This window comes from Lynx canadensis, chromosome F2 (genome assembly GCF_007474595.2).
Source record: "Lynx canadensis isolate LIC74 chromosome F2, mLynCan4.pri.v2, whole genome shotgun sequence".
Taxonomy (NCBI): Eukaryota; Metazoa; Chordata; class Mammalia; order Carnivora; family Felidae; genus Lynx; species Lynx canadensis.
This window is the reverse complement of record NC_044320.2, coordinates 26085133-26108144: the sequence shown is the minus strand read 5'-3', so window position 1 is coordinate 26108144 and position 23012 is coordinate 26085133. Positions and strand designations below refer to the sequence as shown.

Below are 23012 nucleotides of genomic sequence, written 5' to 3'. Positions count from 1 at the left end.
TCAATGAAGGATTCTAGTATTCTTCCTAAGTGCAGTCAGCACTGAGTAGAGATCAATGGTCCTGTGGAATACTATTAATAAAACATGTATGTACTTCCTGGGGTAGAGGGGAGTCTACTATATGCAGAAAAAAAATGGAATCAAATACTTGTTCATACTCAAATATATATTTAAAGTAGTGTTCTTGAACTGTTATATTTTCTTAAAATGAGTCAATGAGAAAACAAAAACACCGAAAAGATTATTACTAACCTTTACACGGCGTCCTACACTTTAAACGTGAGCATGCATGTCCAGACATCAGAAAAGGCCTTGGTTCCAGGTCTCATTGCTGTGTGATATCACTTTGCCCTTTCTCCTCATAATTCTGTTTCCATCACACCCTCTCCAGACCATGAATTACTCAAGAATATTAACTCTACATCTTTTATTCATTTCTACTGCTCCCTGGAGTCAGTTTCCTCCCTTCTCCCACTGCCTAAATTAGCCTTCCCATTATTTCTCACCTCTGCCTCTCAAATAGCCTGTCTCCCCCGCCACCAATGACACACCTAAAATGTCCAGGAGGCTGTATTTTTCTGCTTAAATAGTTTCATTAGTTTCTACAGCATACATGCTACATTTTACCCTCATACTTATTCTCCAGTCTACAAAATATTTTAATCTTCACTAATCTCCCTAATCTAAATTTGATCCTTCTGATCAAAGTTGCACTGTTCCCTCCCATTAGCAGAATCTTGGGGTGGTAATTGCATATATGTGTGTGTTTGAGTGTATTCAATTATATTTACTAGGTGACAAAGTATTTAATCAACGTGACATGGGACCAACCCAGTCAGAATTGATGTTAAGCTGGGTATTATTCCTTTAGTTGCTGGGGGAAGGGCCGGGGAAAGTGCTCGGTGGCCAGAGGGATGTGGCATTGTTCAGGACATTGCCAACAGCAGGGAAATATATCCAAATTCGAACAAGTGAAATGGCTGTGCCAGTATGTTCCAGATGAATATTATCCTTAGACTGCCTGACTACAAAAGTAGAGTATATGCTAATGAGAGCAATTAGGCATTTCTGTTTCACTGGGCATCGCATACCCTCAGCCTAGAAAATGTCTCTCTGAAGGAGAGTAGGAAGTCAGTAGCATTTTTGAATTGATTTAAACGTGGCATACCAGCCTTCCATAATCTGGTCTTTGTCTGCTTCTCCAGTTTTAAGCATATTAGTTTCTGAGTGCTGTTCTGCTCTTCAGCCAGAGAGAAAAATATGCAGTTCCTTTCAGAAACTATGTACCATATATCTATGCCTCTGCTTGTGTTGTTTTGTCTGGCTGGAATATTGTTCTTCAAGTGGCTAACAATTGCACATTCTTTAAGACTCAGGCCACACAGTATTTCATCAGGTAAATGTTTCCGACACTGGGACCCCCACATCCCAAACCTGCCATCGGTCTGTGTTAGGTGTTCCCCTGCTATTTTTCCTTAGCATCCTCACAAACATCTCTCCCAGCACTTTCCGTGATCTTTTTAAATAAACTGTTCCATTATCTGATGCCTTTCTTATGATCTCCTGAAGGGCAAGAACCATTGTTTATATAACCTGTATACTCAGATTCTAGCTCAAGGCTTAGTGTATACACGCAGTTTATTTAAACAGTTGATACAATTACTGAATCATTGCCACTTACAAGCAAAATACAGGCCTCTACCCACCATGTGGTTGGAATTAATAGTAGCTTATTTCTCTGAAGTTAGAGATGGTGGAGAGAAGCAAAGGGATGAGAAAAAGGGTAAGGAAGTCATTAAGTTTCCATAACTAAACCTACAAACACATTACATTGAAAATCATATTCATTCCACAGATGAATTTTGTTTGGACCATCCTGTGTTTTAAATGTAGAATGCAACTGCTTTCAAGAAGGTCAACTTTTAGTTCACCACAGTAATGCCGTTCCTTACAATGCCCACATCCTGATTTCATTTATATCATGTATCATTAAATCAGTGTTTTTAATTTGAATTTTAGTTGGCAGCATCCGTTGACATAAAATAAATATTATACTAGGTTTAAAAAATACATTATATAAAGGGTTGGTAAGAGGAGCTGTATGACAGATGAAACTTTGATAGTTTGGTTATTTCAGTAGGTAACAGCTTTTGTGAATTGGGAAAATATTCTAGTTACACATCTGTTTTGGAGTTTTACCTTCTCAGCAAAAGCAGCTGGGTTGATATACTAAGAGTTTATATAAACTTCAAGAGAATAGTAGTTCAATGCCTTTTAACTCAGGGGCTGGAATAACACTTCTGTAGTGTGCATTGTGCACCATGTATTTGTATGCTGACCACAAAATAAACGCCAGCAATCCCTTAACTTATTTGAGGTAAAATTTACTGAGTTTTCAAATAAATAAACTACTTAAAAATTCTAGTTATTTTGTTGGGTCTAAAGCAGATAAATTAAATCATAAGTGGCCAAAACAAGAGAAAAAATCGTAATCGGTAGTGGATTGCAGTGGTAAACAATTAGAGATCATTCTACCATCCTGAAACATCAGTGGGAGAGTATCAAAAATGATGGGTATTCCATGTTTACAAAAGGCTCTGCCTGCAGCATGCTGTGTGTTTTTGTGAATCATTTATCTCCTAGCTTTAATCTGTCATAGTATGAGATGTTACAAATGTGATTCTGCATGACAGAATAATGAAAAACTAAAAAAGACTGTTTAATGACTTCTCCATAAAAACTTTTCCAGGAAAAACTATGAATATATTTAGAAAACTGGTTTTTTTTTTCTTTTCATAATTTCAAATATTCTCCCATATTGGGATCTTAAGGGAAGACCATCAAATTTACAGTAAAATTTTGTAAGTATATGAATATTTGAGTTTATCTAAGGAATTATTTTGTAATTAAATACAAGTATGGGAACAGAGTAGAAGATAATTTTCTAACCTTTGTAGTGACTGAAAAATGAGAAGTGCCCTCAAAAGTACTTATGGAACTTTCATGATAGAGGTGACAAAGTTAAAGACGACTTCCCAGGACATTCTGATGCATTAAAAATCAGAAAAGAAAACGAAAGAAAGTTTAAAAAGGGAAATGTAGAAAAAGACTGTTACATAACTTACTTTTTCAGGAACACACAAGATTCAGAATTTTACTAAATTTATAGTCATTTTTGTAATTAACTAAAATTACACAAATCCATGTAATTCTATGATCAGACTTGAATTTCAGAATGGTTGTTAGTACTTTCCTATATTTTACTTCTCTAGCTGCCAATGCATACTCTTTGAATTTAAATGTAAATTGCCCCCATTTTTTTTTTTTTTTTTTTTTTTTTACTGGGCAGGTCCTTAGAGACCATTGAATCAGAGCTTCTCATAGGTCAAACAAAACAAAACAAAACAAAAGAAACAACCAACTGAGGTCCAGAAAGCTTAAATAACTTACTCGACTTTACACTACCTACAGAGGCAGATAAAGACCACAATTCAGACCTTTGGTCTCCCGGTTCAGTTTTTTTTTTCCCAGTTTTCTGCAATAACTGTCCAATCTTCTCTTCAGTTTATTTTGGTTGCCATCATTGACCCTATGACTCTGAGCTTTAATTCAAAATAATCTTCAGCAATCTGATGCTAATTGGTACTAAACAGACTGATGGGGGCAGCCACAGAATTTATCATCTTGATAAAATACAGCAAAAAATAAAAGTGAATATGAATGGGAAAAATACTAATATAGTGATACATAATCACCATTTAAACAAATTATTGTAAAATGTCTAGACTTATATTTCTGCACTATATTTTTCAAAGTTTTCTCCTGAATATTTAAGCATAAATTATTTTCTATAACTGATTTTTTTAAAAATGAGAGAAATGTGAAACATCAACATGACACCCAGTATACAATCAATGCAAATATATACTTATCATAATGACCTAATAGATAATTTGGCAGTTATTTAAAAAATTCAGGTAGGGGCACCTGGGTGGCTAAGTCAGTTGAGTGTCTGACTTCAGCTCAGGTCATGATCTCATGGTTCATGGGTTCGAGCCCCGCATCAGGCTTGCTGCTGTCAGCACAGAGTCTGCTTTGGATCCTCTGTCCCTCGTTCTCTCTGTCTTTCCCCCGCTTGCGCTCTCTCTCTCTTTCAAAAATAAATAAACCTTAAAAAAAATTCAGGTAATAACATTCTAGAGCATATTATAGTCATTTTCTTGGAGGCTGAAAGGAAATAATTTTTTAAGTGGAAAGAGAACATAATGGCAATAGGAAGTGATGATACATGTCAATGTATTTAAGATATGATAGTATATAATTTAGAAATTGCAGTTTTCTAAATCAGTTTTTATTAAAGAGGCTAAAGGCCTGTGTTGATGTTTGCTGACAGATTTCCAGCCACAGTGCTCCCCTTCCTCCTCTGCCACACAGCTGAGCAAGCAGATCACAAAGCCTGAGTTCTTTGTTTGGCACTAGTGGGAGGGTGAAACCACCCTAGCACTGAATGAGCACAGGAACCCTAGCACCACCACCACCCTATTACCCCAGCAGAATTCCAAAGTCCATCTTCTTTCCCTGCTCTCTCGTGCCATTCTGGATGTGTTTGGAAGCCTGTCCTCCTCCCCCTGGAAAGCCTCATTATGTGAGTGATAAAAGTTTTCATGGTCCCTATCGTTTGTGTGGTGCCATCTGTCTTAAACTCCAAACCAACTGTAGCACAAACTCAACAAGGGATGCCATGAGGAGGTATCCAGGAGAAGAATCACAGGACTGAGAGTCTGTCTTCTCTTGCTGTGGTCTCCTTTACCCTCTACCAATCTTGCACTTTGAGCTCTGCTGCTTTGTGCTGTATTTGCTGAGTTCTACCGAATCTTCGTCACAGATTTAATCAACCCACACCAGAAATTTTGACAACTGTCATTTAGAAAGAAGAGTTAAGGCTGTCCTTAAATTGACCACAGTACCACCGTACCATGTCTGGGGCGTCTTAGCCTGGTCCTATCTGTATGCCTCATGTGGAATTGTGTGTCTTGACTCCAGCATAAGCTGTGATTAATGCAAAGTTCAGAGGAACACTTTTACTTTATGACTGTTGATTGTGGTCCTTCTCCCATAGAATTCTCAGGAAAAGTACTGATACCCTGTGCAATACATGGGGCTGTTGAGTGGCCAGTCGTATGGAAGGTCAGTTATCACGTGGCATGCTGAGGTCTACACTCCTAAAAGCAGCTGATTCAGTAAGACTCCGTGCAAATGTTTTCGTTATCACTGCTGCCCGGACTTTTTTATAAAAAGGAATCCTGATCCTAGGCTTATGTAGAAATGAACAAACAAAAACACATGACACCCATGTGGGAAAATTAAAGAGATAATCCAAACTCTGCTTAAATTCCAGATCCTTAAGCCCTATAAAGAAACAATTGTTGTGGGGGAAGCCCTTAACCCTCATGTTACAGATTTGACGCTTTCTAGACAAACAATGTTATAAATATAAGCAGGGTAAAGAGGTTCCCTCTCCTCCAAACTGTATCTAGTTAACCATTAAACAAACAAACTAGATATAAAGTGAGGAGGAGACAAAAAAATTGAAAAAGAGATCCATAATTTGACCCAATTAGAAATCCAAAATTTACTACGAGACTTAAAATGTCTCTAATTGTCCTTTGCACCTCTGCAACATGGAATTTGAGTTAATTTTAATAACTACTGAGATGCACCAACTAGCAAACCTTCATGGCCTTATACAATTACAGAGGTTCAAATTATAGTCCTTTTTGGGATCTCAGTAAATTTAAAGAAGGGCACACCCTATAATATAAAGGAGTTATGAAATATAAAATGTGGAACAAAGAGGTATGCATTATCTTAATCATCAGAATTATTGTCCTGCCTAAATATCCCATAGCAGTCATGGAAACTCTAATCAAAAATGTACTAAATTAAATTATGTCTTTGGCATTTATAGAAGGCTTGCCAAACTGAGACACTATGGGCCTTTCTCCATAATTAAAATAGTTAATGTGGTCCAATATAAGTTAAAACAGAGCCTTCAAAGACTGACACCCATCACAAAAGATTTATTTAGAGAAGGGTGTTTATACCCAATATTTCTCCCTTTAACAGACCAATATGGTTGTTCTTAAACCTGGGAAAAATGAATGGTACCTCATGGTGGATTACTGCAACCATGATTCTGTGGTTCCAACCATTAAAATCCCCATAATCAATATCATTGAAATTACTGGTTCCATCCAATCATTAGCTGGTAAATATTTTGTTATTATTTATTTGGCTCATATGTTTAACACCGATTTCCACAGACTCAGAGCCATAGTTTGCCTTTAGCTATGATGAAATGCAACACATTTTGACTTCAGCCTCGATGGGACACCTCTACCTGGCTGCCCACAAGGTCTTCAAAAGCTCAGCCATTGCTCATGTCTTTGTTGGCAAAATTATCAGTGTGTCCAACTTTCTTGAGGAGCACAGGCAATGACATCACTCTTACGACACCTTCCTTCATGGATATTCATTTGCCACAATCATTCAAGACATACAAATACAAAAGAGCTCACAAATTGTGCGGTTCCATTTACCTACATATAATAGAAGGCCCTGTCACCTCAGTTAAATCCCTAGGAATTATTTGGTCAGCCTGAAGCCATTCTATTTCTGACACCATTAAGAAAGTAAAAAAAAATCTAAAGATTTTATTTTTAAGTAATCTCTACACCCAGTGCGGGGCTCAAACCCCCCACCCTGAGGTCAAGAGTCACACACTCCACTGACTGAGCCAGCCAGGTGCTCCAAGAAAGAAATAATGACACATGGCAACACAATGTTAAAACAGCTCAAATGTCTTTTAGGAATTTTTGGATTTTGAGGGCAACATATTCCTAATTTATAATTTTACTTAAGGTAATTTATTCTGTTTTTAGTAAACAGGCCTACCTTGAATGGTGCCATTTACAAAACTATCTCTAGACCCCTGAATACAACAAGTGCTGTCCCTTAGAGACTCCATTACTCTAGAGGCTTTAGTAAGTTCCCCTCATGGCTCTTGGAGTCTCTGGACTCCCTATGATAGGCATAAGTTGCCCCTGAACTTCTGATACAAGAAGATTCCCCTCTAAGTCCCATGCTATTGCAGTGGCAATGCTGCATGGTGGGATCTCCCAGAAAAAAATTCTCTCAAAGGCTCTGAGTCCATGGCTCTCTATATTCAGCTGCACATTGTGCCTTGAGTCTTGGAAGCAGTATTCTGCAAGTTTGGTATGGCTACTAAAGCCTCCTAGCTAAAAATGCAAATTATACCTACATATTAGAGCTAAAACTAGGCCCTTTGACCTACCCCAACCTGCATGAAGGTGTGGCCTTTCTGGTTCTTAATTCCTTGCCAGATGCCATGCTTTTGCAGTTTCCTCTTCTGAATCCCTTAGCTCCCTGAGTAGCCTTTGAGGATCAACTGAGTGAATAGTAAAGTGAATCTGTATACGTCAGACAGTATAACCAACATCATCAACATGATGAACACCCTGGAAAACTGCTTCTTTTAATACCTTAACCGTGATATCCCTGATAAAAGATTCACTGATTAGTACAACTGCCCAAACTTTGGACAGTCACCCTTCACTGGACGTCATAGTTAACAAATAGCCCGGGTGAACGTGTCTTAGACCCTTGAGCCATTGCCAATTATCTGAGCATATGGTTGCCCCTTATGGGGTAGACACTTCTGAGAATTTTGTTTCAGACACTCCCTAAATACAAATTGATGCTACACATATCTCCACACATACTAAAGCCACCATACTAAGACTTCATCAAGATACTTTGCATCTTTTTTAGAGCTCTCGTAGTTACCGACAGCGATCAAGGCAACCATTTCACTTCTCACAATACAAAATGCTGAGCTCTGCAACAAGATATTCAATGGAATTGTCATGTCCCTTAAGTCTCTGGATACAAGCCTTATAAAGTGACAATGTGATTTAGACAAGTTAAAATATGACACATTTCACTTAAAAAACACCAAGAGTGAATTGTGATAAAGTCTGATCCATTTTTGACGTTTGATCACTGGCAAGTTCCAAGCCATACCTCTTCCACTTCTCTTTTTGCCCCTTATATGGGGCAAGCTAATAAGAAAGGCAGGGTATGCTTTCCTTTAGACAAATGGGATTTTCAAATCACATAAGTTCTGACTATTGTGAGGGAGCTTTCACTCTAGCACCAGAATAAAACCCAAAGCCAGTCAGCTTTCTTTGTTTCCTTAAGCAGTTTTGGATCTCACTGGATCCAATTCTGGATTGTGCTCTGCTCTTTCCAGAAAGTCTCATTAGTATAAGTGATACCTACATCTTTTCATACCTTCTTAGTGCATGTGTGGTGTCATAAGTCTTGACATCCAAATCAAATTTGGATGGGGGATCCTGGTCTAGCTGGTGACTAAATATGGTTTCATCTAATTATACGAGTGGTACCCAAAGAATTAAATAATATAAATATGAATACATACAATAATGACGTTTCCTTACTCTCAAATGTTGGGCTCAAACCTAAGGGTTTCCTCTCTTATAGGCATAAAATTAACATACACATCCCTCCATATTGACATTAACAGAACCATAAAATTTCTAAAACAATAAGAGAGCACACTTTTCTTTGTAATTGTTCTATATATAACAAATAATGATAAGTGGTAAATACACATTTTGAATAAACACACATTTTGTGAACATTTGTCATTTTTAAAGAAGTGAATTCAACATTTACAAAAGACTAATCATTGATTTTGATGCTGGTGTCATACATTTTAAATATAAAATATAAAAAGCCTTTATCGACTGGAAGAGTTCATTCATTACTGAAATCTTCACATCAGGAAAACAGAATGCCAGTAAAATGATTTACTGACCTAATGAGCATAAAAATAATCTCAAAACCATTTGTCACTATAATATGGGGGAAAGTAGTGACAATAAATTACTGAATTAAGTATAAAGTCTGGTGATGACAACATAAATTCTGTAAGGGATGCTGAATAAAATAGATAATTGAGAACCACCTAGATATAAGATCAAAAGACAAATGGCTAGATATATGTCTGAGTTTTAAAGGAGAATATACACGGAGTAAAAAATGGCTATTAGTTTTAACACAAACGATGAGAATAGTTGACTTTCCATCCATAGCTCAAAACTACAGTAGTACATATTACAAAGTCCAGATACCCACAAGAAAAGTAATCCTTATATATGTGTATATATATATACACATATATATATATATAGTGTGAGCGTGTATACATCTTAGTTCCAATCCACTGCTTTTGCTTTTTCCTTCTAAATTCTAAGGAGATCTGAATTTTTAAATACTACCTTTTATAGACTAACAGTTAATACAGAAAGGTGAAAGATATGATATTACAAAAATAAATTGCATTTAACGATCATTATGTAATAACCTAAGTATATAATATGGAAAGGAAATACTAAATTGAACAAATATAATAAGAATTAATGAAATATTCATTATCTAATCATTATCAGTGTTGTTAATATAATATTGTGGTATAGTTTGAGAAAAAAAACCCAGTTATAACCCCATATTGAAGGCAACATCATAGGGAAAGATGTTTCTAAATTGACCTCGAGGAAACATACTGTACTGAAAGATAGGAAAAATAGCAGTTGTGAATCAGAAAAAATACAAACTATGAAGAAGTAGGAAAGAAATTCAAGGTTGTGTCAACTACTTAAAACAAACAAACCCCAAACCTCTCTCCCAGCAATAAACAAAAGGTTTTAGTAACTGTCTGTACCCCCTGTACAGAGTAGACCAGCCTGACAACTTTGTGTGATTTAGGAGTTCATGAACTTGAAACCTATACAACCAAGAGACTGCATTAATAACAGAAGATACAGAGAGGGCTGACTAACTGGGAAAACTAAGGAGAAAAACCCGAGAAAGTTTTCATGCATACTTCCAAGATTCCACGTTTGAAAGCCAGTCTTGGGGAAAAGTAAGTTTTGTCCTTGATAAATAGGCAATCACGGTGGGCCTTTTAGGAGGTGAAACTATCTGGAAGCCCAAACACAAAATTAAGTCACCACAGACTATTCTTGATATCCTCAAGGTGATTTTCATGTTGGAATTCTCCAAGAAATCTGAATGTTAGTTTGCATTCCACACAGCTAATATTTGATACATGTTTTATAGAATATTTTTTGTCTAAGATTTTCTACATAAAACTCTGGTAATATAGTTCATCCTCTGTAGTGGGTTGAATAGTGTTCCCCACCCCCCAAAATGTGTATCTGCCTAGAAGCTTAAAATGTCATTGTATTTGGAAACAGGATCTTTGCAGATATAATTAAATATTAATATGAAATTATACTGGATTAAAGTGCACCCTAAATCCAACACATGGTGTCTTTAAAAGAAAAGAGGACAGAGATACATGCAGAAACAGAGGAGACACACAAACAGGGCAAAGGTCTTGTGAAGACAGAGGCAGAAATTAGTGATACAACTACAGCCACAGAATGTGAAGGGTGGCTGAAAGCCACTAGAAGCTAGGAAGAAGCCAGGAAAGATTCTTCCCTAGGGCCTTCAGAGGGAGTGTGGCACTACTGATAGCTTGATTTCAGAGATCTAGCCTCCAGAACTGAGAGAACAAATTTCTGTTGTTTTAAACCACTGACTTTGTGATATTTTGTTAAGGCAGCCCTCAGATACTAATACATTCTCTTTTACACATAATCCCTGGAATGCAAGGAATGGGTGATGGAAGGGATAGAAGGGGGCTGGGGGGGAGTTTGGAAAGGGATAATCATTTCAAGGAGTGATATTCCATGTGAAACCAGTTTAGGTATTATGTAACTAGTTATGAACCATTTCTTCTGAATTATAGTTGAAAGAGGACTTTCATCTCCTTTAACCGTTTTAAGCATCTTGTTTTACCAACGGGTCCGTCTAAAATCTTTAATTTTTCCTTGTCTATTGTGTCTTTGTCTTGGGCTTTAAAGTAAGAAAATTCCATTATATCCTATCCCAAGAGAAAACAAACATAAACACTAGCCTCTGACTTGCCCCCCATTTCACTGCCATCCTAGCTCCTTCTTTTTTTTCTCAGCCAAAATTGTTGAAATAGAAGTCCAAACATTTATTCTCCAATGTTTGTAAGTCCTCACTCCATACAACTTGATTTTGGCTGCTACACTCTAAATATAAATACCTATTAACAAAAATATTTTTCCTCTAACAATGGCAACAGTTTTCTTATGTTATAAAGCATCTTATCTATATCAAAGTCAAAATTAAAAATCTGCCTTGCATGTTTTAGCCCTTAAAAACAATGCATTGTATGAAGACTTAAACAGTAAAACCATAAAGGGGAGACACCTGGTAATTTAAAATTGAAAAATGAAGGAAAAATAAAACATATTTTATTAAAGGTAGGGTATTTTTAATCCAAAAATCCAAGTGAAATAGTTTAATTGTTAGAAGGAAGTCAACTATCAAAAAATGTTATCCAATGACCCAGGATTATTATATTTCTACATACATAAAACAACCATAATCCTGCAGAATGAATATCACCAAAGAGACCCTAATATCTGAAGTTCAAATGAAATCCAATGACACTTATGAAAGCATTAGGAATTGACAATTTTCTTATCTATAAAAACTGAAAGATAGAAATTGACTGGCAAAATAATACTCATTCAATCAACTGGTAAAGTAAGTTCATATTATGTTCGCATTTAACCGATATGAATTCAATTCTACACTGGGCAACAATAAATAAATAAAAGTAATGTGGTAGCATATGACCTGTAAAAGATCAAGCTGGCTCATCTGGTATTATCTAAAGAAACAGTTACCTGTTCTGACATTAGAGGATAAATGTCCTGTTAAGAATTATTCAGTGACTACATGGCTCATGCAAAATTACGTAGATGATTTTTATGGGCGATTTAACATATTCCATGTGTAATGTTGATTATATGTAATTTTCTCCTTATATAACTTTAGAACGTTAACCTTTGTTAAGCTGCAATTCGCTTGAATGAATTGAGTGTATCTGACAGATATTATGCTAAATGATTAAAAAGTGAAATTCTAAGAGTGTCAGCCTATAAAAGATACAGAAGAAAGAATGATTATATTTTAAGATAAGTGACAGGAAGAGAAAAAGTGAGAACTGGTACATTATGAAGTGATACCAAAGAGTCATAAAACAGCTCAAAGTGGAACAGAAGGAAACTGAAAATGAGAGGAGGAAGAAGAAGCAAAACAGAAATTGATTTGTCGATACTCAATGACTATTGCTTGATCATCTCACATTTAAGAGGTAAAAGTAGGAGTAGAAAGAAGTTGATGATAAGTATTCATTTAATTCATCTACTCTGCTCCCAGAAAACTTTAAGGTGTTATTAGGTGAGTAGATACCCACTGAAGGTGTAAAACAAACTATTTGTTTTTATGCTTTAATTACATAATATAAATGTTTTATTTTTAGCCATGTTACTCTTAAGACTAATAAATCCAGAATCCACGTCATTTTATTTCCACATTTTTGGTAACTGGTGGCAGGACCTCTACAAATGTAAACATAAATAAAAGTGTGTGTGTATGTGAATCTCTGTGTGTATATGACTTAACTACGTGTTATTACGCAATCACGTACAAATACTGTATCATTTGATTATAAATTAACCCTATGAGGTAGACATTTATCACCTCTATTTCAGAGAGGAGAAAAGTAAAATTCAGGCTAATGATGGGACTTGTCTAAGTGAGAAAGAGTAACAAACTGTGCTCTGAATCCAGAAATCTGACCTCAAAGTTGGCATTTTTTAAACTCATAACGAACATGAACTATGTGAGACATCTTTTATAAATATACAATCTCATTCATCCTTCCCAACAACTTTACTCTGTAGACATAATGACCTCAACTTTACAAATAAAGAAACTGAGTCTCAAAGAGTTTATGTAACTTGTCCAAAGACAGATAGGTACAAGATGTGACAGGCTGAAACTAGGACTCCAAGTTTGTTTGACTTCTTATGTAGTTTGAAATACAGAATGATGTAACATTTACACAAATAAAATCAGTTTCCTTACTAATAAATGAAAGTACATTTGATTTCATCTACAAATAATCCAAGACTTGTTTAAAAATTAATATTAGAAACCACTGATTATCAGTTGCATTGTTTACATTAAGAAGTCTACATTTAACTTACATTAAGTCTGCTCGAATAGATTCCATTCCCTTGAAACCTGTTAATTTATTTTAATCAGTACTTTTCCTTCTCTTTTTGAACATCTAGAGGTTACTATAAAATATCCCTAGGTGGCCAGCATGTCTACGTATCAGGAAAGGAAATGCCTGTTTTTCCTTTTTCATTTTTCTTGGCTACATGACATCCCAAGAATAGGTTATAGTAGAAGAAATTAATGGATTATAAAGAGAACTGAGGTAACTAGGCAATCTTCTGGGTCATCACTGCTAGAGTTCTGTCAGCATCCATGCAACATTGTTGGCAGCTGGACTATAAACCCCTCTTACAAGGAAAAGACTATTTTGAGGCACAAAAGGAAAAAAAATAAATAAACAATTAGGTGGATAATGTTTTTCTTTCTAAGCCGTCATTCTCTTCTCGAAGAGTTCAACTCTGATTTAACCAATCAATATGCTAGGAAGAAGAAATATTTTGTAGAGTAAAGAAATAGCCACCTTGCTAATGCTGGCCTCACCATTCTATTTCAAGGTTAAATAAAAGGTTTAGTAGTTCACTTCTGATGACAACGTTCTCTCAAATAAGTTGAAGATCTTGGACTTGTTTTGAAAGAAAGAGAAGGAGGATATATGGGTGATGTCAGGTTATAAGAAATTGGACTGGAAGCATCAGCTTATTTTATATATCAGCAGAAACGTTAAGTCAAGATGTGATCCAAAAATCTTGATATGATAAAATCCATGTCCTTCTGCTAAAATACTTTGTCATTCAGACCCAGACATTCATAACAGCTACGGCAAATCCTTTACCACGTAACACAATGCTGTAAATCTAAATTGTAGAAGTCTGAACTTTCAGCCTCTCTCCCATACTTTACTGCTCACTAAATTTCCTTTGCCTACCCATCCATAAACAGAGCTTAACCTGGGTGAGATCCAGCTGGATCTCAGACACAAAACCTTTAGAAGCCAGGTAAGTGACTTCTAAGACTTGTGATCAGGGAGATGTGAAGGCAGCAAAGGACACATTGTCTTCTCAGTGCCAATGCAGAACAGATTGTCAGGTTGACAAGATGAGCTGAAATGTCCTTTGCTGTCTTTCTATATTCATTGCTGTCCCGGAAACTAGGTGCTTGAAACCAAAATCGTTTCTTTCTGCAAATGTGTTCAAAAAATATACAACAATATGATTGGTTTGTACATACTTTCCCATTATTATAATAGTTCTATATTTGACTGTATGCATATTTTGCAGAGCACACTTTGCTTTATGCTCTGGTAATTTCCCATTTTATATCATTCTGACATGAAGGCACTTGCAAGGTTACTGGATGTACTTATTTTTAAAAATTAAAAACAATCCTGTTTTCATTTTTATATTGTTGTTCACCTGTGTACTTGACTGTAAATTCAGATTGAGTAAAATGACCTCAAAATTTTATTATTACAAAGCTACTATCTAAAAAGAATTGCCGAGTAAAATACTTTATGAATAGTGAAAATGTGCATAAAAAACTAACTTTTTTGAATAGCACATATTGAAAAACAAAGCATGTCTGGAATGAAATACTACGTGATGAGATGACTATTACTTACCAAACTCCTTGGGAACTGCTATCGAATAAACACAATTATGCCCCACACTGTAATTTTTGGGATAGTTTGGTGATAGAACAGTGCCTTCTGAACCCGTTGAACGACTTCCACAGGGTGCTAGGAGACAGAAATGACAAAACATTTTTAGAAAAGCTTTACAAAAATCACACTGTGAACGTTTTCTTGATATAAACATGATGGTTATTGAATTTTAAGGTATTTGGTTTATTTCCATCTTTTAATAAGATCCACCACTGTCAAATATCTTAAAAACAAATTGTGGACATATGTGACTACTGTAGCTATTCAGATTTACTCTTCTCAAACACAGTAATATAAACGTGACATAATGGTGCTATCTCTAGAGGTAATAATGGCGGCCCTGCTTTCATTTATGATAAAAGCGCAAAGGAAATTTTCTCTTATATAATGATGAGAAATTACAGATGCAGGTGGGAAATTGTTGTACTCACTGCCAGGCTTTGACATTCTACTCAAAATCAACCTTGATTATGCTGCCACCAAATTAAGTATTTTTATACACGGGACAGGGACGGCTGTACAAACACATTCACCCACTCATCTAAGTAAAATACTCTCTCACCAACCTTTATCTGTTTATATGATTTACATTTGAATCGTTAGAGTTGCTGATGGTGCACAGAGGCAGATTTTTTTTTTTTTTTTTTTTTGCTACCTCAGCCCCAAATGCACTATGTTCCTAAAAGAGGTGAGTGTGAAACCAATGTTTCAGGCAAATTTGTAGATGATGGTTCTGGTGTTCACAAGATAGGGGGGATACCTTAGGCTTTATAGTTCTGAGTTATAAGGCAGACCCTGGCTAATGATGGAGATTTAAGTATTGAAAACATAAAGATGATAGCTGATATTCTCTAAGAAAATGATATCGCCCAGAAAATTATACAGAATGAGACAAGATGGGCAAAGGGGAGGTCTGGAGAATGCCAAGGTGTAGGATGGCATAGAGGGTGGCTAGAGTGAATGTAGTCCCATGGAATCCACTGGCGAAGAACTTCAATTAAAGGAAAGTGTTCAACAGGGTTAAGTGTTGCCAAGTGGTAATAAAAGAAAAACGAGTCAGTGGATTTGGCGACGTGGAGTATCACAGAGCAGGGGCTTCTTCTCCTGGCCCATGATTGCTTGAGGAGGGATTCTGTTTAACCGCTGGCTGGCTGGTTCCACCCTTGCTCCACGAGGTACAATGAGCTTTCCAGACTGGTCAACCCAGGAGAGGAACTTCAACCTTACTCCAGGCTGGGAGCCATTCTGCTTAAAGAACATATTGGCTGGTCTCCTCCTCTGCAGAGTCAGTATTACAGGGCAAGTCTGCTGAGAGCGTGGCCATGGTTGTTGCAGGACACCTGGAGCTGTGCAGGATGCCTGTTGTTTTGGCCCCTCTGCTTTTATTAATATTAAAGCTAACAGTCTGATTTCCTTCAGCCTATCCCTTAATTGGCTTTGAACTTGTGCAGAGAGGACTCCCCTCAAGCAATGGGATTTTGGTATTGTTAATACAGCAGGTTCAACGAGAGCAGCTTTTTGCAAACTACAGCCAGCAAACCAAAGCCAGGCGGTCAGGAGAGGGTTTTACATTCTTAGAGTCACAAAACAAAGTTTTGAGTTTGAGTACGCGGCAGTGACATATGTAGCCAACAAATCCCAAAATACCATCTGGCGCTTTACAGAAAAAAGTTTGCTAACCCTTGAAGTAGAGTAGAGGGGTGGTAGCTAGATAGTAGCTGGATGAAGAGTAAGTATGTAAAGAAATAGATGTAATCAGATCCTTAATCATAAACCAAAGGAGAATGTGGGGAGTAGTCAGGGGAAGATGCAAAGCTGAGCGAGTTTTATTACTGTTTTATTTAACAGGGAGGAAGGAGTCATTGCAAAGGGAAAATCAGGAGCAGAACTAGAGTCTAGGAAAAGGCAAGATAAAAAACCAAAGTGGAGCCATTTCACTTTTGAAACCATCATTGACATTCCCCTGTGACCTGAGGAAAACAGATGGAGACTAGAAATACATAGGTTTAGGTTACATGCTGGGAATTTATTGGAGTTATTGCCTAATTTTCCTTTTAAGTGTTTGTTCGTTTGTGTGTTTGTAGAGAAAAAGCATGAGCCTGGGAGGGACAGAGAGAGAGGGAGACAGAGCATCCCAAACAGGGCTGGATTTCACACACCCTGCGATCCTGACCTGAGCCAAAATCCAGAGTCAGAGGCTTAACTGACTGAGCCACCCGGGTGCCCCCTGATTTTCCTTTTAAAGAGAGCTGGGTGCAGTGTTGTGTTAGGTGACTGGAGAAGAGTCATGATAGCTTGAAAAAGTAAACACATTTGATGGATTCCTGGCCAGAGTTTAAAATATATCAATATACTTAAAACACATACATACAACAAACACAAACAGTATCTTGTATTGTGTTGGGTGGCTAATGAATGTCCCGCCTTTTAATGTTCTGTAAAATGGTAATATACAGTTAGGATTAAGCATACTAAAATTAGAACTCCCCAGAACAACAACAAATTGACAGTGGTGATGATAACCGAAGATGCATTGCTCTCATCACTCATTATTGTTTGAGACGAGAGTGGTCAGGTGTATTCTTCGTTCAGCACAGATAACTTTATTCAGCTGATATTACTGATAAGAAAATCATTCAAGAATGAGTACTACGATTTATGTTAACTTTCCTTCTGATTTTAAGGTGCTCCAAAGTTACAACACTTTGAATGTATGTGACAATAGCTCTTATTTTCATATTTGGAAAATATGAATAGAAATGAGAGCTTTTCGTTCAAGTTCAGCTTTGTGACTTAGTCATGAACATTCTGCTATTCCACATGAATATGCATCTGACAACCTCAATTTGTTTTTTATAGTTTATTTTGCATAATGGACATTTAGGACAGCTATTTCAAAAAGTATCATTTATAAATATAAAAATGTGAAGTTGTTTTTTTAATCATTGATGAATATATATGAGGTTGCAGTATAATCACCTGTTCTTAGGGTAACTAATACTGTATTAGATTCTGTTATTTGTCCTAGTATCAATAATTTGGGGTTTTTTCTGGTCATTGCTTACAGCATGTCCTAGTTTATAATCACTTATGTTGAATATTGTAGTGACTGAAAGTATTCCGTGTAGTATGCAAATAATATAAATAAGGGAAAATTAACTGTGCTTTGAGATAGAGATTTATTGTAATCTGTTCTATGTTTACAAAAATCTAAATGGAATAATGACTAAGCCAGAACAACTTTACTAATTTTCCTAATATTGGTTCCTAGAAACTTTTCACATCCTCTCTTCCTGTTTTAATTTCATCATACTGGTGGGTATAGGAAAGGGCAGCCTTTATCTTTTTGGCTCTGTTAACAATCAGTAGAAGTTAGGAGCCAGCCAAGACTTTGAATTCTATGCTTATTTTTGCCATTTTACTTATACCAGTGGGCCATTTGTCACACTGGCTGTGTTTCTCTGAAAGCCCATATCCCTTGTAATGCATTTAATGTAAGAACTCACCTGTACCAGTTCCTGATTATAACTTATTTGATACATATGACAACTGCTTAAATCTATATTTAATAGCATTGTTGTAGAACACGTGAATTATGAAAAGAAAAGGTTCTATAATTAAGTAAGTTTGGGACATACGTGGATAAAAGAAAAAGTTCTTTATGACTTCACTGATACTTTAGTAAGGTCTGGGGACTGTCATATTCATTCTTACAAACTTATTTGATCATGGAGACTGTTTCAGGGTAAGATCTCATGGGACCAATGTTCCTTAGAACACCCTTTGCAAAATGCCAGACTGATGATTCCAAAATGTGCTATCACTTTGGTAATAATTCTCACATTTATATTATTGTCTATAATTGATTAGAATTTTGTAGAACCAAAGAACCGTGTTTCAATGTATGCACGGAGAGCCAAAGTACTTTAAAGATTTAAAATGTCAAACTTAGCCTATTATAACATACCATTATCCTTGACACTCTCTCCCTGACTCTTGGGGTCCAATACACCATTGATTTGTTGCTTGTACCTTTACGTAGCTTATCAGTCTCTCTCTCTCTCCTCTCTGCCACTGAAACTGCCACAACCCAAACTCCCAACAGTTTCCACATGGGCTCTTGGAAGAGACAACTAGCTTCACTGATCCCTGCAAGTTCTCACCGCTGCTAACGATGTTTCTAACAGACACGTCTTATCGTATTTCTCTTCTCTTCCTAGAACAGTTCTGATAAACAGTGGGTTCTCCATAAATGTTTGTGGGAGGTTGAAATGTACTATGCTTATCATACCAAGCAGGCTACTATCAATGGTGTTCCATAGACAGCACGTACACGAACATTTCATTTTGTAGAAATTTTTCCAGAAATTCACTTAAATCCAAGACAGAATTGAGACATACCCTCTCAATAAATCCATATTAGCCTATTTCTGTGATTGAAGTCTCTGATGGCCAGGAATCACTGTTGCTTTACACTTAGAGGCAATATTATGTAAAAGATGTGTATCTTTAAACATTAAAAATATGCTCAATGATAGGATTGAGTTCCACTGAGGGAACAGCAGACTCATGTCTACCATTTTACAGTAGCAAATCCATGCTAACATTTAATTAGTCTGGAACATACCTTCACTGAGTGAAATCACTCACACTGTTTAATTTCATGATTTTTCTTGTTCTCTCTCTCTCTTTTTTTTTTAATGTTTGTTTTTTTTTAAAATCCTCTTTGCCTGAATTTATATGGATTCATTTGTATCAGTACAATGTGCCCAGACTGCAACTGTACTGTATGTGCTTGTTTTACTCTTGCAAGAAGAAAGGATGAGGCAGTAAACAGACATGGTATTTCCAGGGACATCAGGGGATGAATCTGTAACTGGATTTTAAGGTTTCTAGTCACCTAGTGAAAAGGACTTCCCCACTAAGATTCGATCATGTGTGCAAGAGGCAGGAGGAGGGCTGGAGAAGAAGAAGAAGAAGGAGAACAAAGAGTAACTTCCCAGTAAGTGAAACAGAAGGATCTCAAACCATTTTTATGGAAGAGGTCCTACTCGAACGTCCAACATATCTTAGAGACTGCATAGTACGCTCAACACAGCCGTAAGCTACTTGCAATTTCAAACCTGTCTTTTTGCTTGTGTAATGTATAATTTATTATCAAATATACCTTATCGTGAAAATTATTATAGAATATATAAATTTTCTCAGAGGAAAGTTGGGTACTTTTAAAAGTGATTAATTCTTATGGGTCACAAAAAGAGCAAAATGCTATATTAAATCAATAATTTACTAGATGCGGCCTGTGCCTCCTTCAGTTGGAGAGAACTGCTGTACTTTTACGAAAGTGCTGGTCTACTTCTGGGAAATTACTTATGCCCTGATGTAGCCTGATTGAATGTCACAAATCAAAAATCCTGGGAGAAAAAGGGTTTGAAAGCTGTATCTGCCACCGAGTCTTTTTTTTTTTTTTTTAAGCTAAGTCCTTTCATAAGCCTTAAACTTTGGAATTGAGTTTGTAATGCAGGCAGCTAATATTCCCAGTATTGACTTCAAGATTAAAACTACTCTTGCTTTGTTTGAAACTTGTTCTTATTAAAAAATAGCTTATTATTCATCCATTGATTTCATGCTTTGCATCATGTCTCCTAAATAAATAAGCATTTCATTTTGTTTATCTGTTAGATGATGTTCCTCTAATAAGGCCATTTTATCATAATGGTAGTAACTATTTCTTTAAATTATAAACGATTACCTTAAGTAACTTATTTATTTTGATTTTCATTTCTTTTGCATTAGTTCTGATATATTCACATTCATTTATCTGGAAAACTAAAGATAATATTGTTATGAGTTTCCTATTGCCTCATCTATTCGCCCAAAAGAAAAAAAAGCAAAAATCAGTCTTTACTACTTGTGAATTAATCCTTTGTTATAATTCCACACTCCTGTTTAACACTAAAAACAAACAAACACACCAACAAAAACAAAACTCCATCTCAATGCTGTAATCAGTGGCTTGTAAACCACTTTAATCCCTCACTAAGTAAACTTAGTAGGAGATGTCCTTCTACATCTGTCACCTCACTGATTGCCTGGACTCACTCATTTGATTGTACTTCCTGGAAAGGCATTCCCTTCATGCACCAGTGCTCTGTGAGCTGTGTTCTCCATCAGAGTGTATGTTCTTAGAAGAAGAAGAGTCATCCTAGGACAAAGACCTCCGAAGAGCTATATTCATTCCTTGGATAGATCTGCCACGCTACCATATATAAATTCTAATAGAATGGATGTTAGTAGTTCATCTGTGATACCTATGTCACTCATTTTTAACCTCATTTTCGAGATTGAGGTATGATGTATACAATTGAGTATTATTGTTGTGGTTGTTTAGCATATTCACAAAGTTGTGGACCACACCTCTACCTAATTTCAGAATATGTGTCATCCTCAAAGGAGTTCCTGTACTCATTAGCAGTCACTTGCTATTCCCTATACTCCCAAGTCCCTAGCAATTGCTAGGAAACTGGATATGGAAAGACAAGTTCTTAAAATAATTTTGGTTGAATTATTGGTGCTGTTTAAAAACTAAAATTCATTTTCATTGCTTAGTTTCTTATTTCTAAGTCATTGATTTTAAGTGATGGCAATCTTTTGTTGTTTAAAACATACTTTAAGACAACTAATATATTAGCACAAAATGAGTGTAGGGAAAAAAAATCCTCTGTGACAATTTCTTACTCCTACTGGATCGCTACACATTGATTTCTCAGGAAAGTCTTCTCTGTCTTCCAGATTAGTTCAGAGGATCCCATCATATAGCATTCCATTACTTTCAAGGCACTTATTATAACTTGTTTTATATTTATATAAAGCCATTTATTTGTATGGCCTTTTGATTAAGGTCTGTCTCTATCACTTAACTCCAAATGTATGAAGTCAAAATTTCCATGTTTTTACGCACTACTTATAATTCTGGAGCTTAGCAGAGTGTCTGTTATTTAATGGACTTGTAATAAATATATGTCATAAATATTAGGAAAAATAAAATATACAGTATATTACTATCTTGCTGGTGACTAAATGCACAGAATGTAAAACTCATATTTTTCAAACCACTTGTTTAGGGTAGCATAGCAAGTTCAATATAAAAACCCAAAGTTTTGGAGTCTTCAAGATCTAGTTTTGAATTCCAGCTTCACTATTTACTGACTGAGTAGCCTTGGAAGAGAGGACATTTCAAAGTGGAACCGGATCTGGTATATGGTGAGGCTTAGACAAAATGAATGAAACAACTCTCTGGCCCCACAGAATCTTCTGGAGGTAATAATGTTGAGGGTTTCATAAAGGCCTTAGGAAGATGAACTAATCTCATCAATCCCAGAAAGAAATACAGAGTTTAGAGAAAGGACAGGAGGAAACTTACCTGGTGTTTCTGCCAAACTCTTCCCTTGAGAGAGGAATGTCATTTAAGCGATTCTACCCAGGGCATTGTTTCCCTCTAGGAAGAGCCGGTGGTTTTTATTTTCCTCTCCTCTTCATTTCCCTAGGGATGAAGACCAGGGTACTCCAACCCAAAGGAAGAGGAACCTACAACTTTAATTCAGCTGTTTTCTCAAGGAGTGGCGGGGGTTGGGGGGCTGTCACTGTGCCCAGCTGTTAACAATCGGTGTGGACATAGTCCTCTACTTCTTTGGACTCTTTATGCTTTAGAAGGCCAGGGAGAAACAAGAGCCAATGTTAATAGTGAAAAGGAGGCGAAATTGGCCTGTCTTCTTCTTTTTCTTACGACTCAGGGGTTCTTTTTCTTGTTACATGAATTTGGACAGGGAAAAAAATGTATATATTTTCAACCCTAATGGATTTTTGTATTTTTAGTGAATTATACCATTTCATTCTATTTCGAACGTAGGCAGAAGACCACAGTAGTATTAGAAGTAACTGCGACTTTGTCACCAATAGAAATTACAGATGTTTTTATATTACATAATTGTTGTGGATACCTCAAAATATTATTTCTGCTTATCCCTATAGTAGTTATTAAGCTTTTCAGAACTTCCAATTTAAGGGAATAATTAGGAAGCAATATATTATTACATCAAAATTTGTTTTTTCAATTATA

General features: G+C 36.2%; 1 protein-coding gene across 1 annotated transcript in view; it reads right to left on the bottom strand.

Annotated features, from left to right (window-relative positions):
* Window positions 1–23012, bottom strand: part of CSMD3 (CUB and Sushi multiple domains 3) — a 1276067-nt gene that overhangs the window by 235398 nt on the left and 1017657 nt on the right. The window contains 1 exon segment of the mRNA XM_030304305.1: window positions 14852–14968. Within this exon segment, the coding sequence (XP_030160165.1) occupies window positions 14852–14968 (117 nt within the window).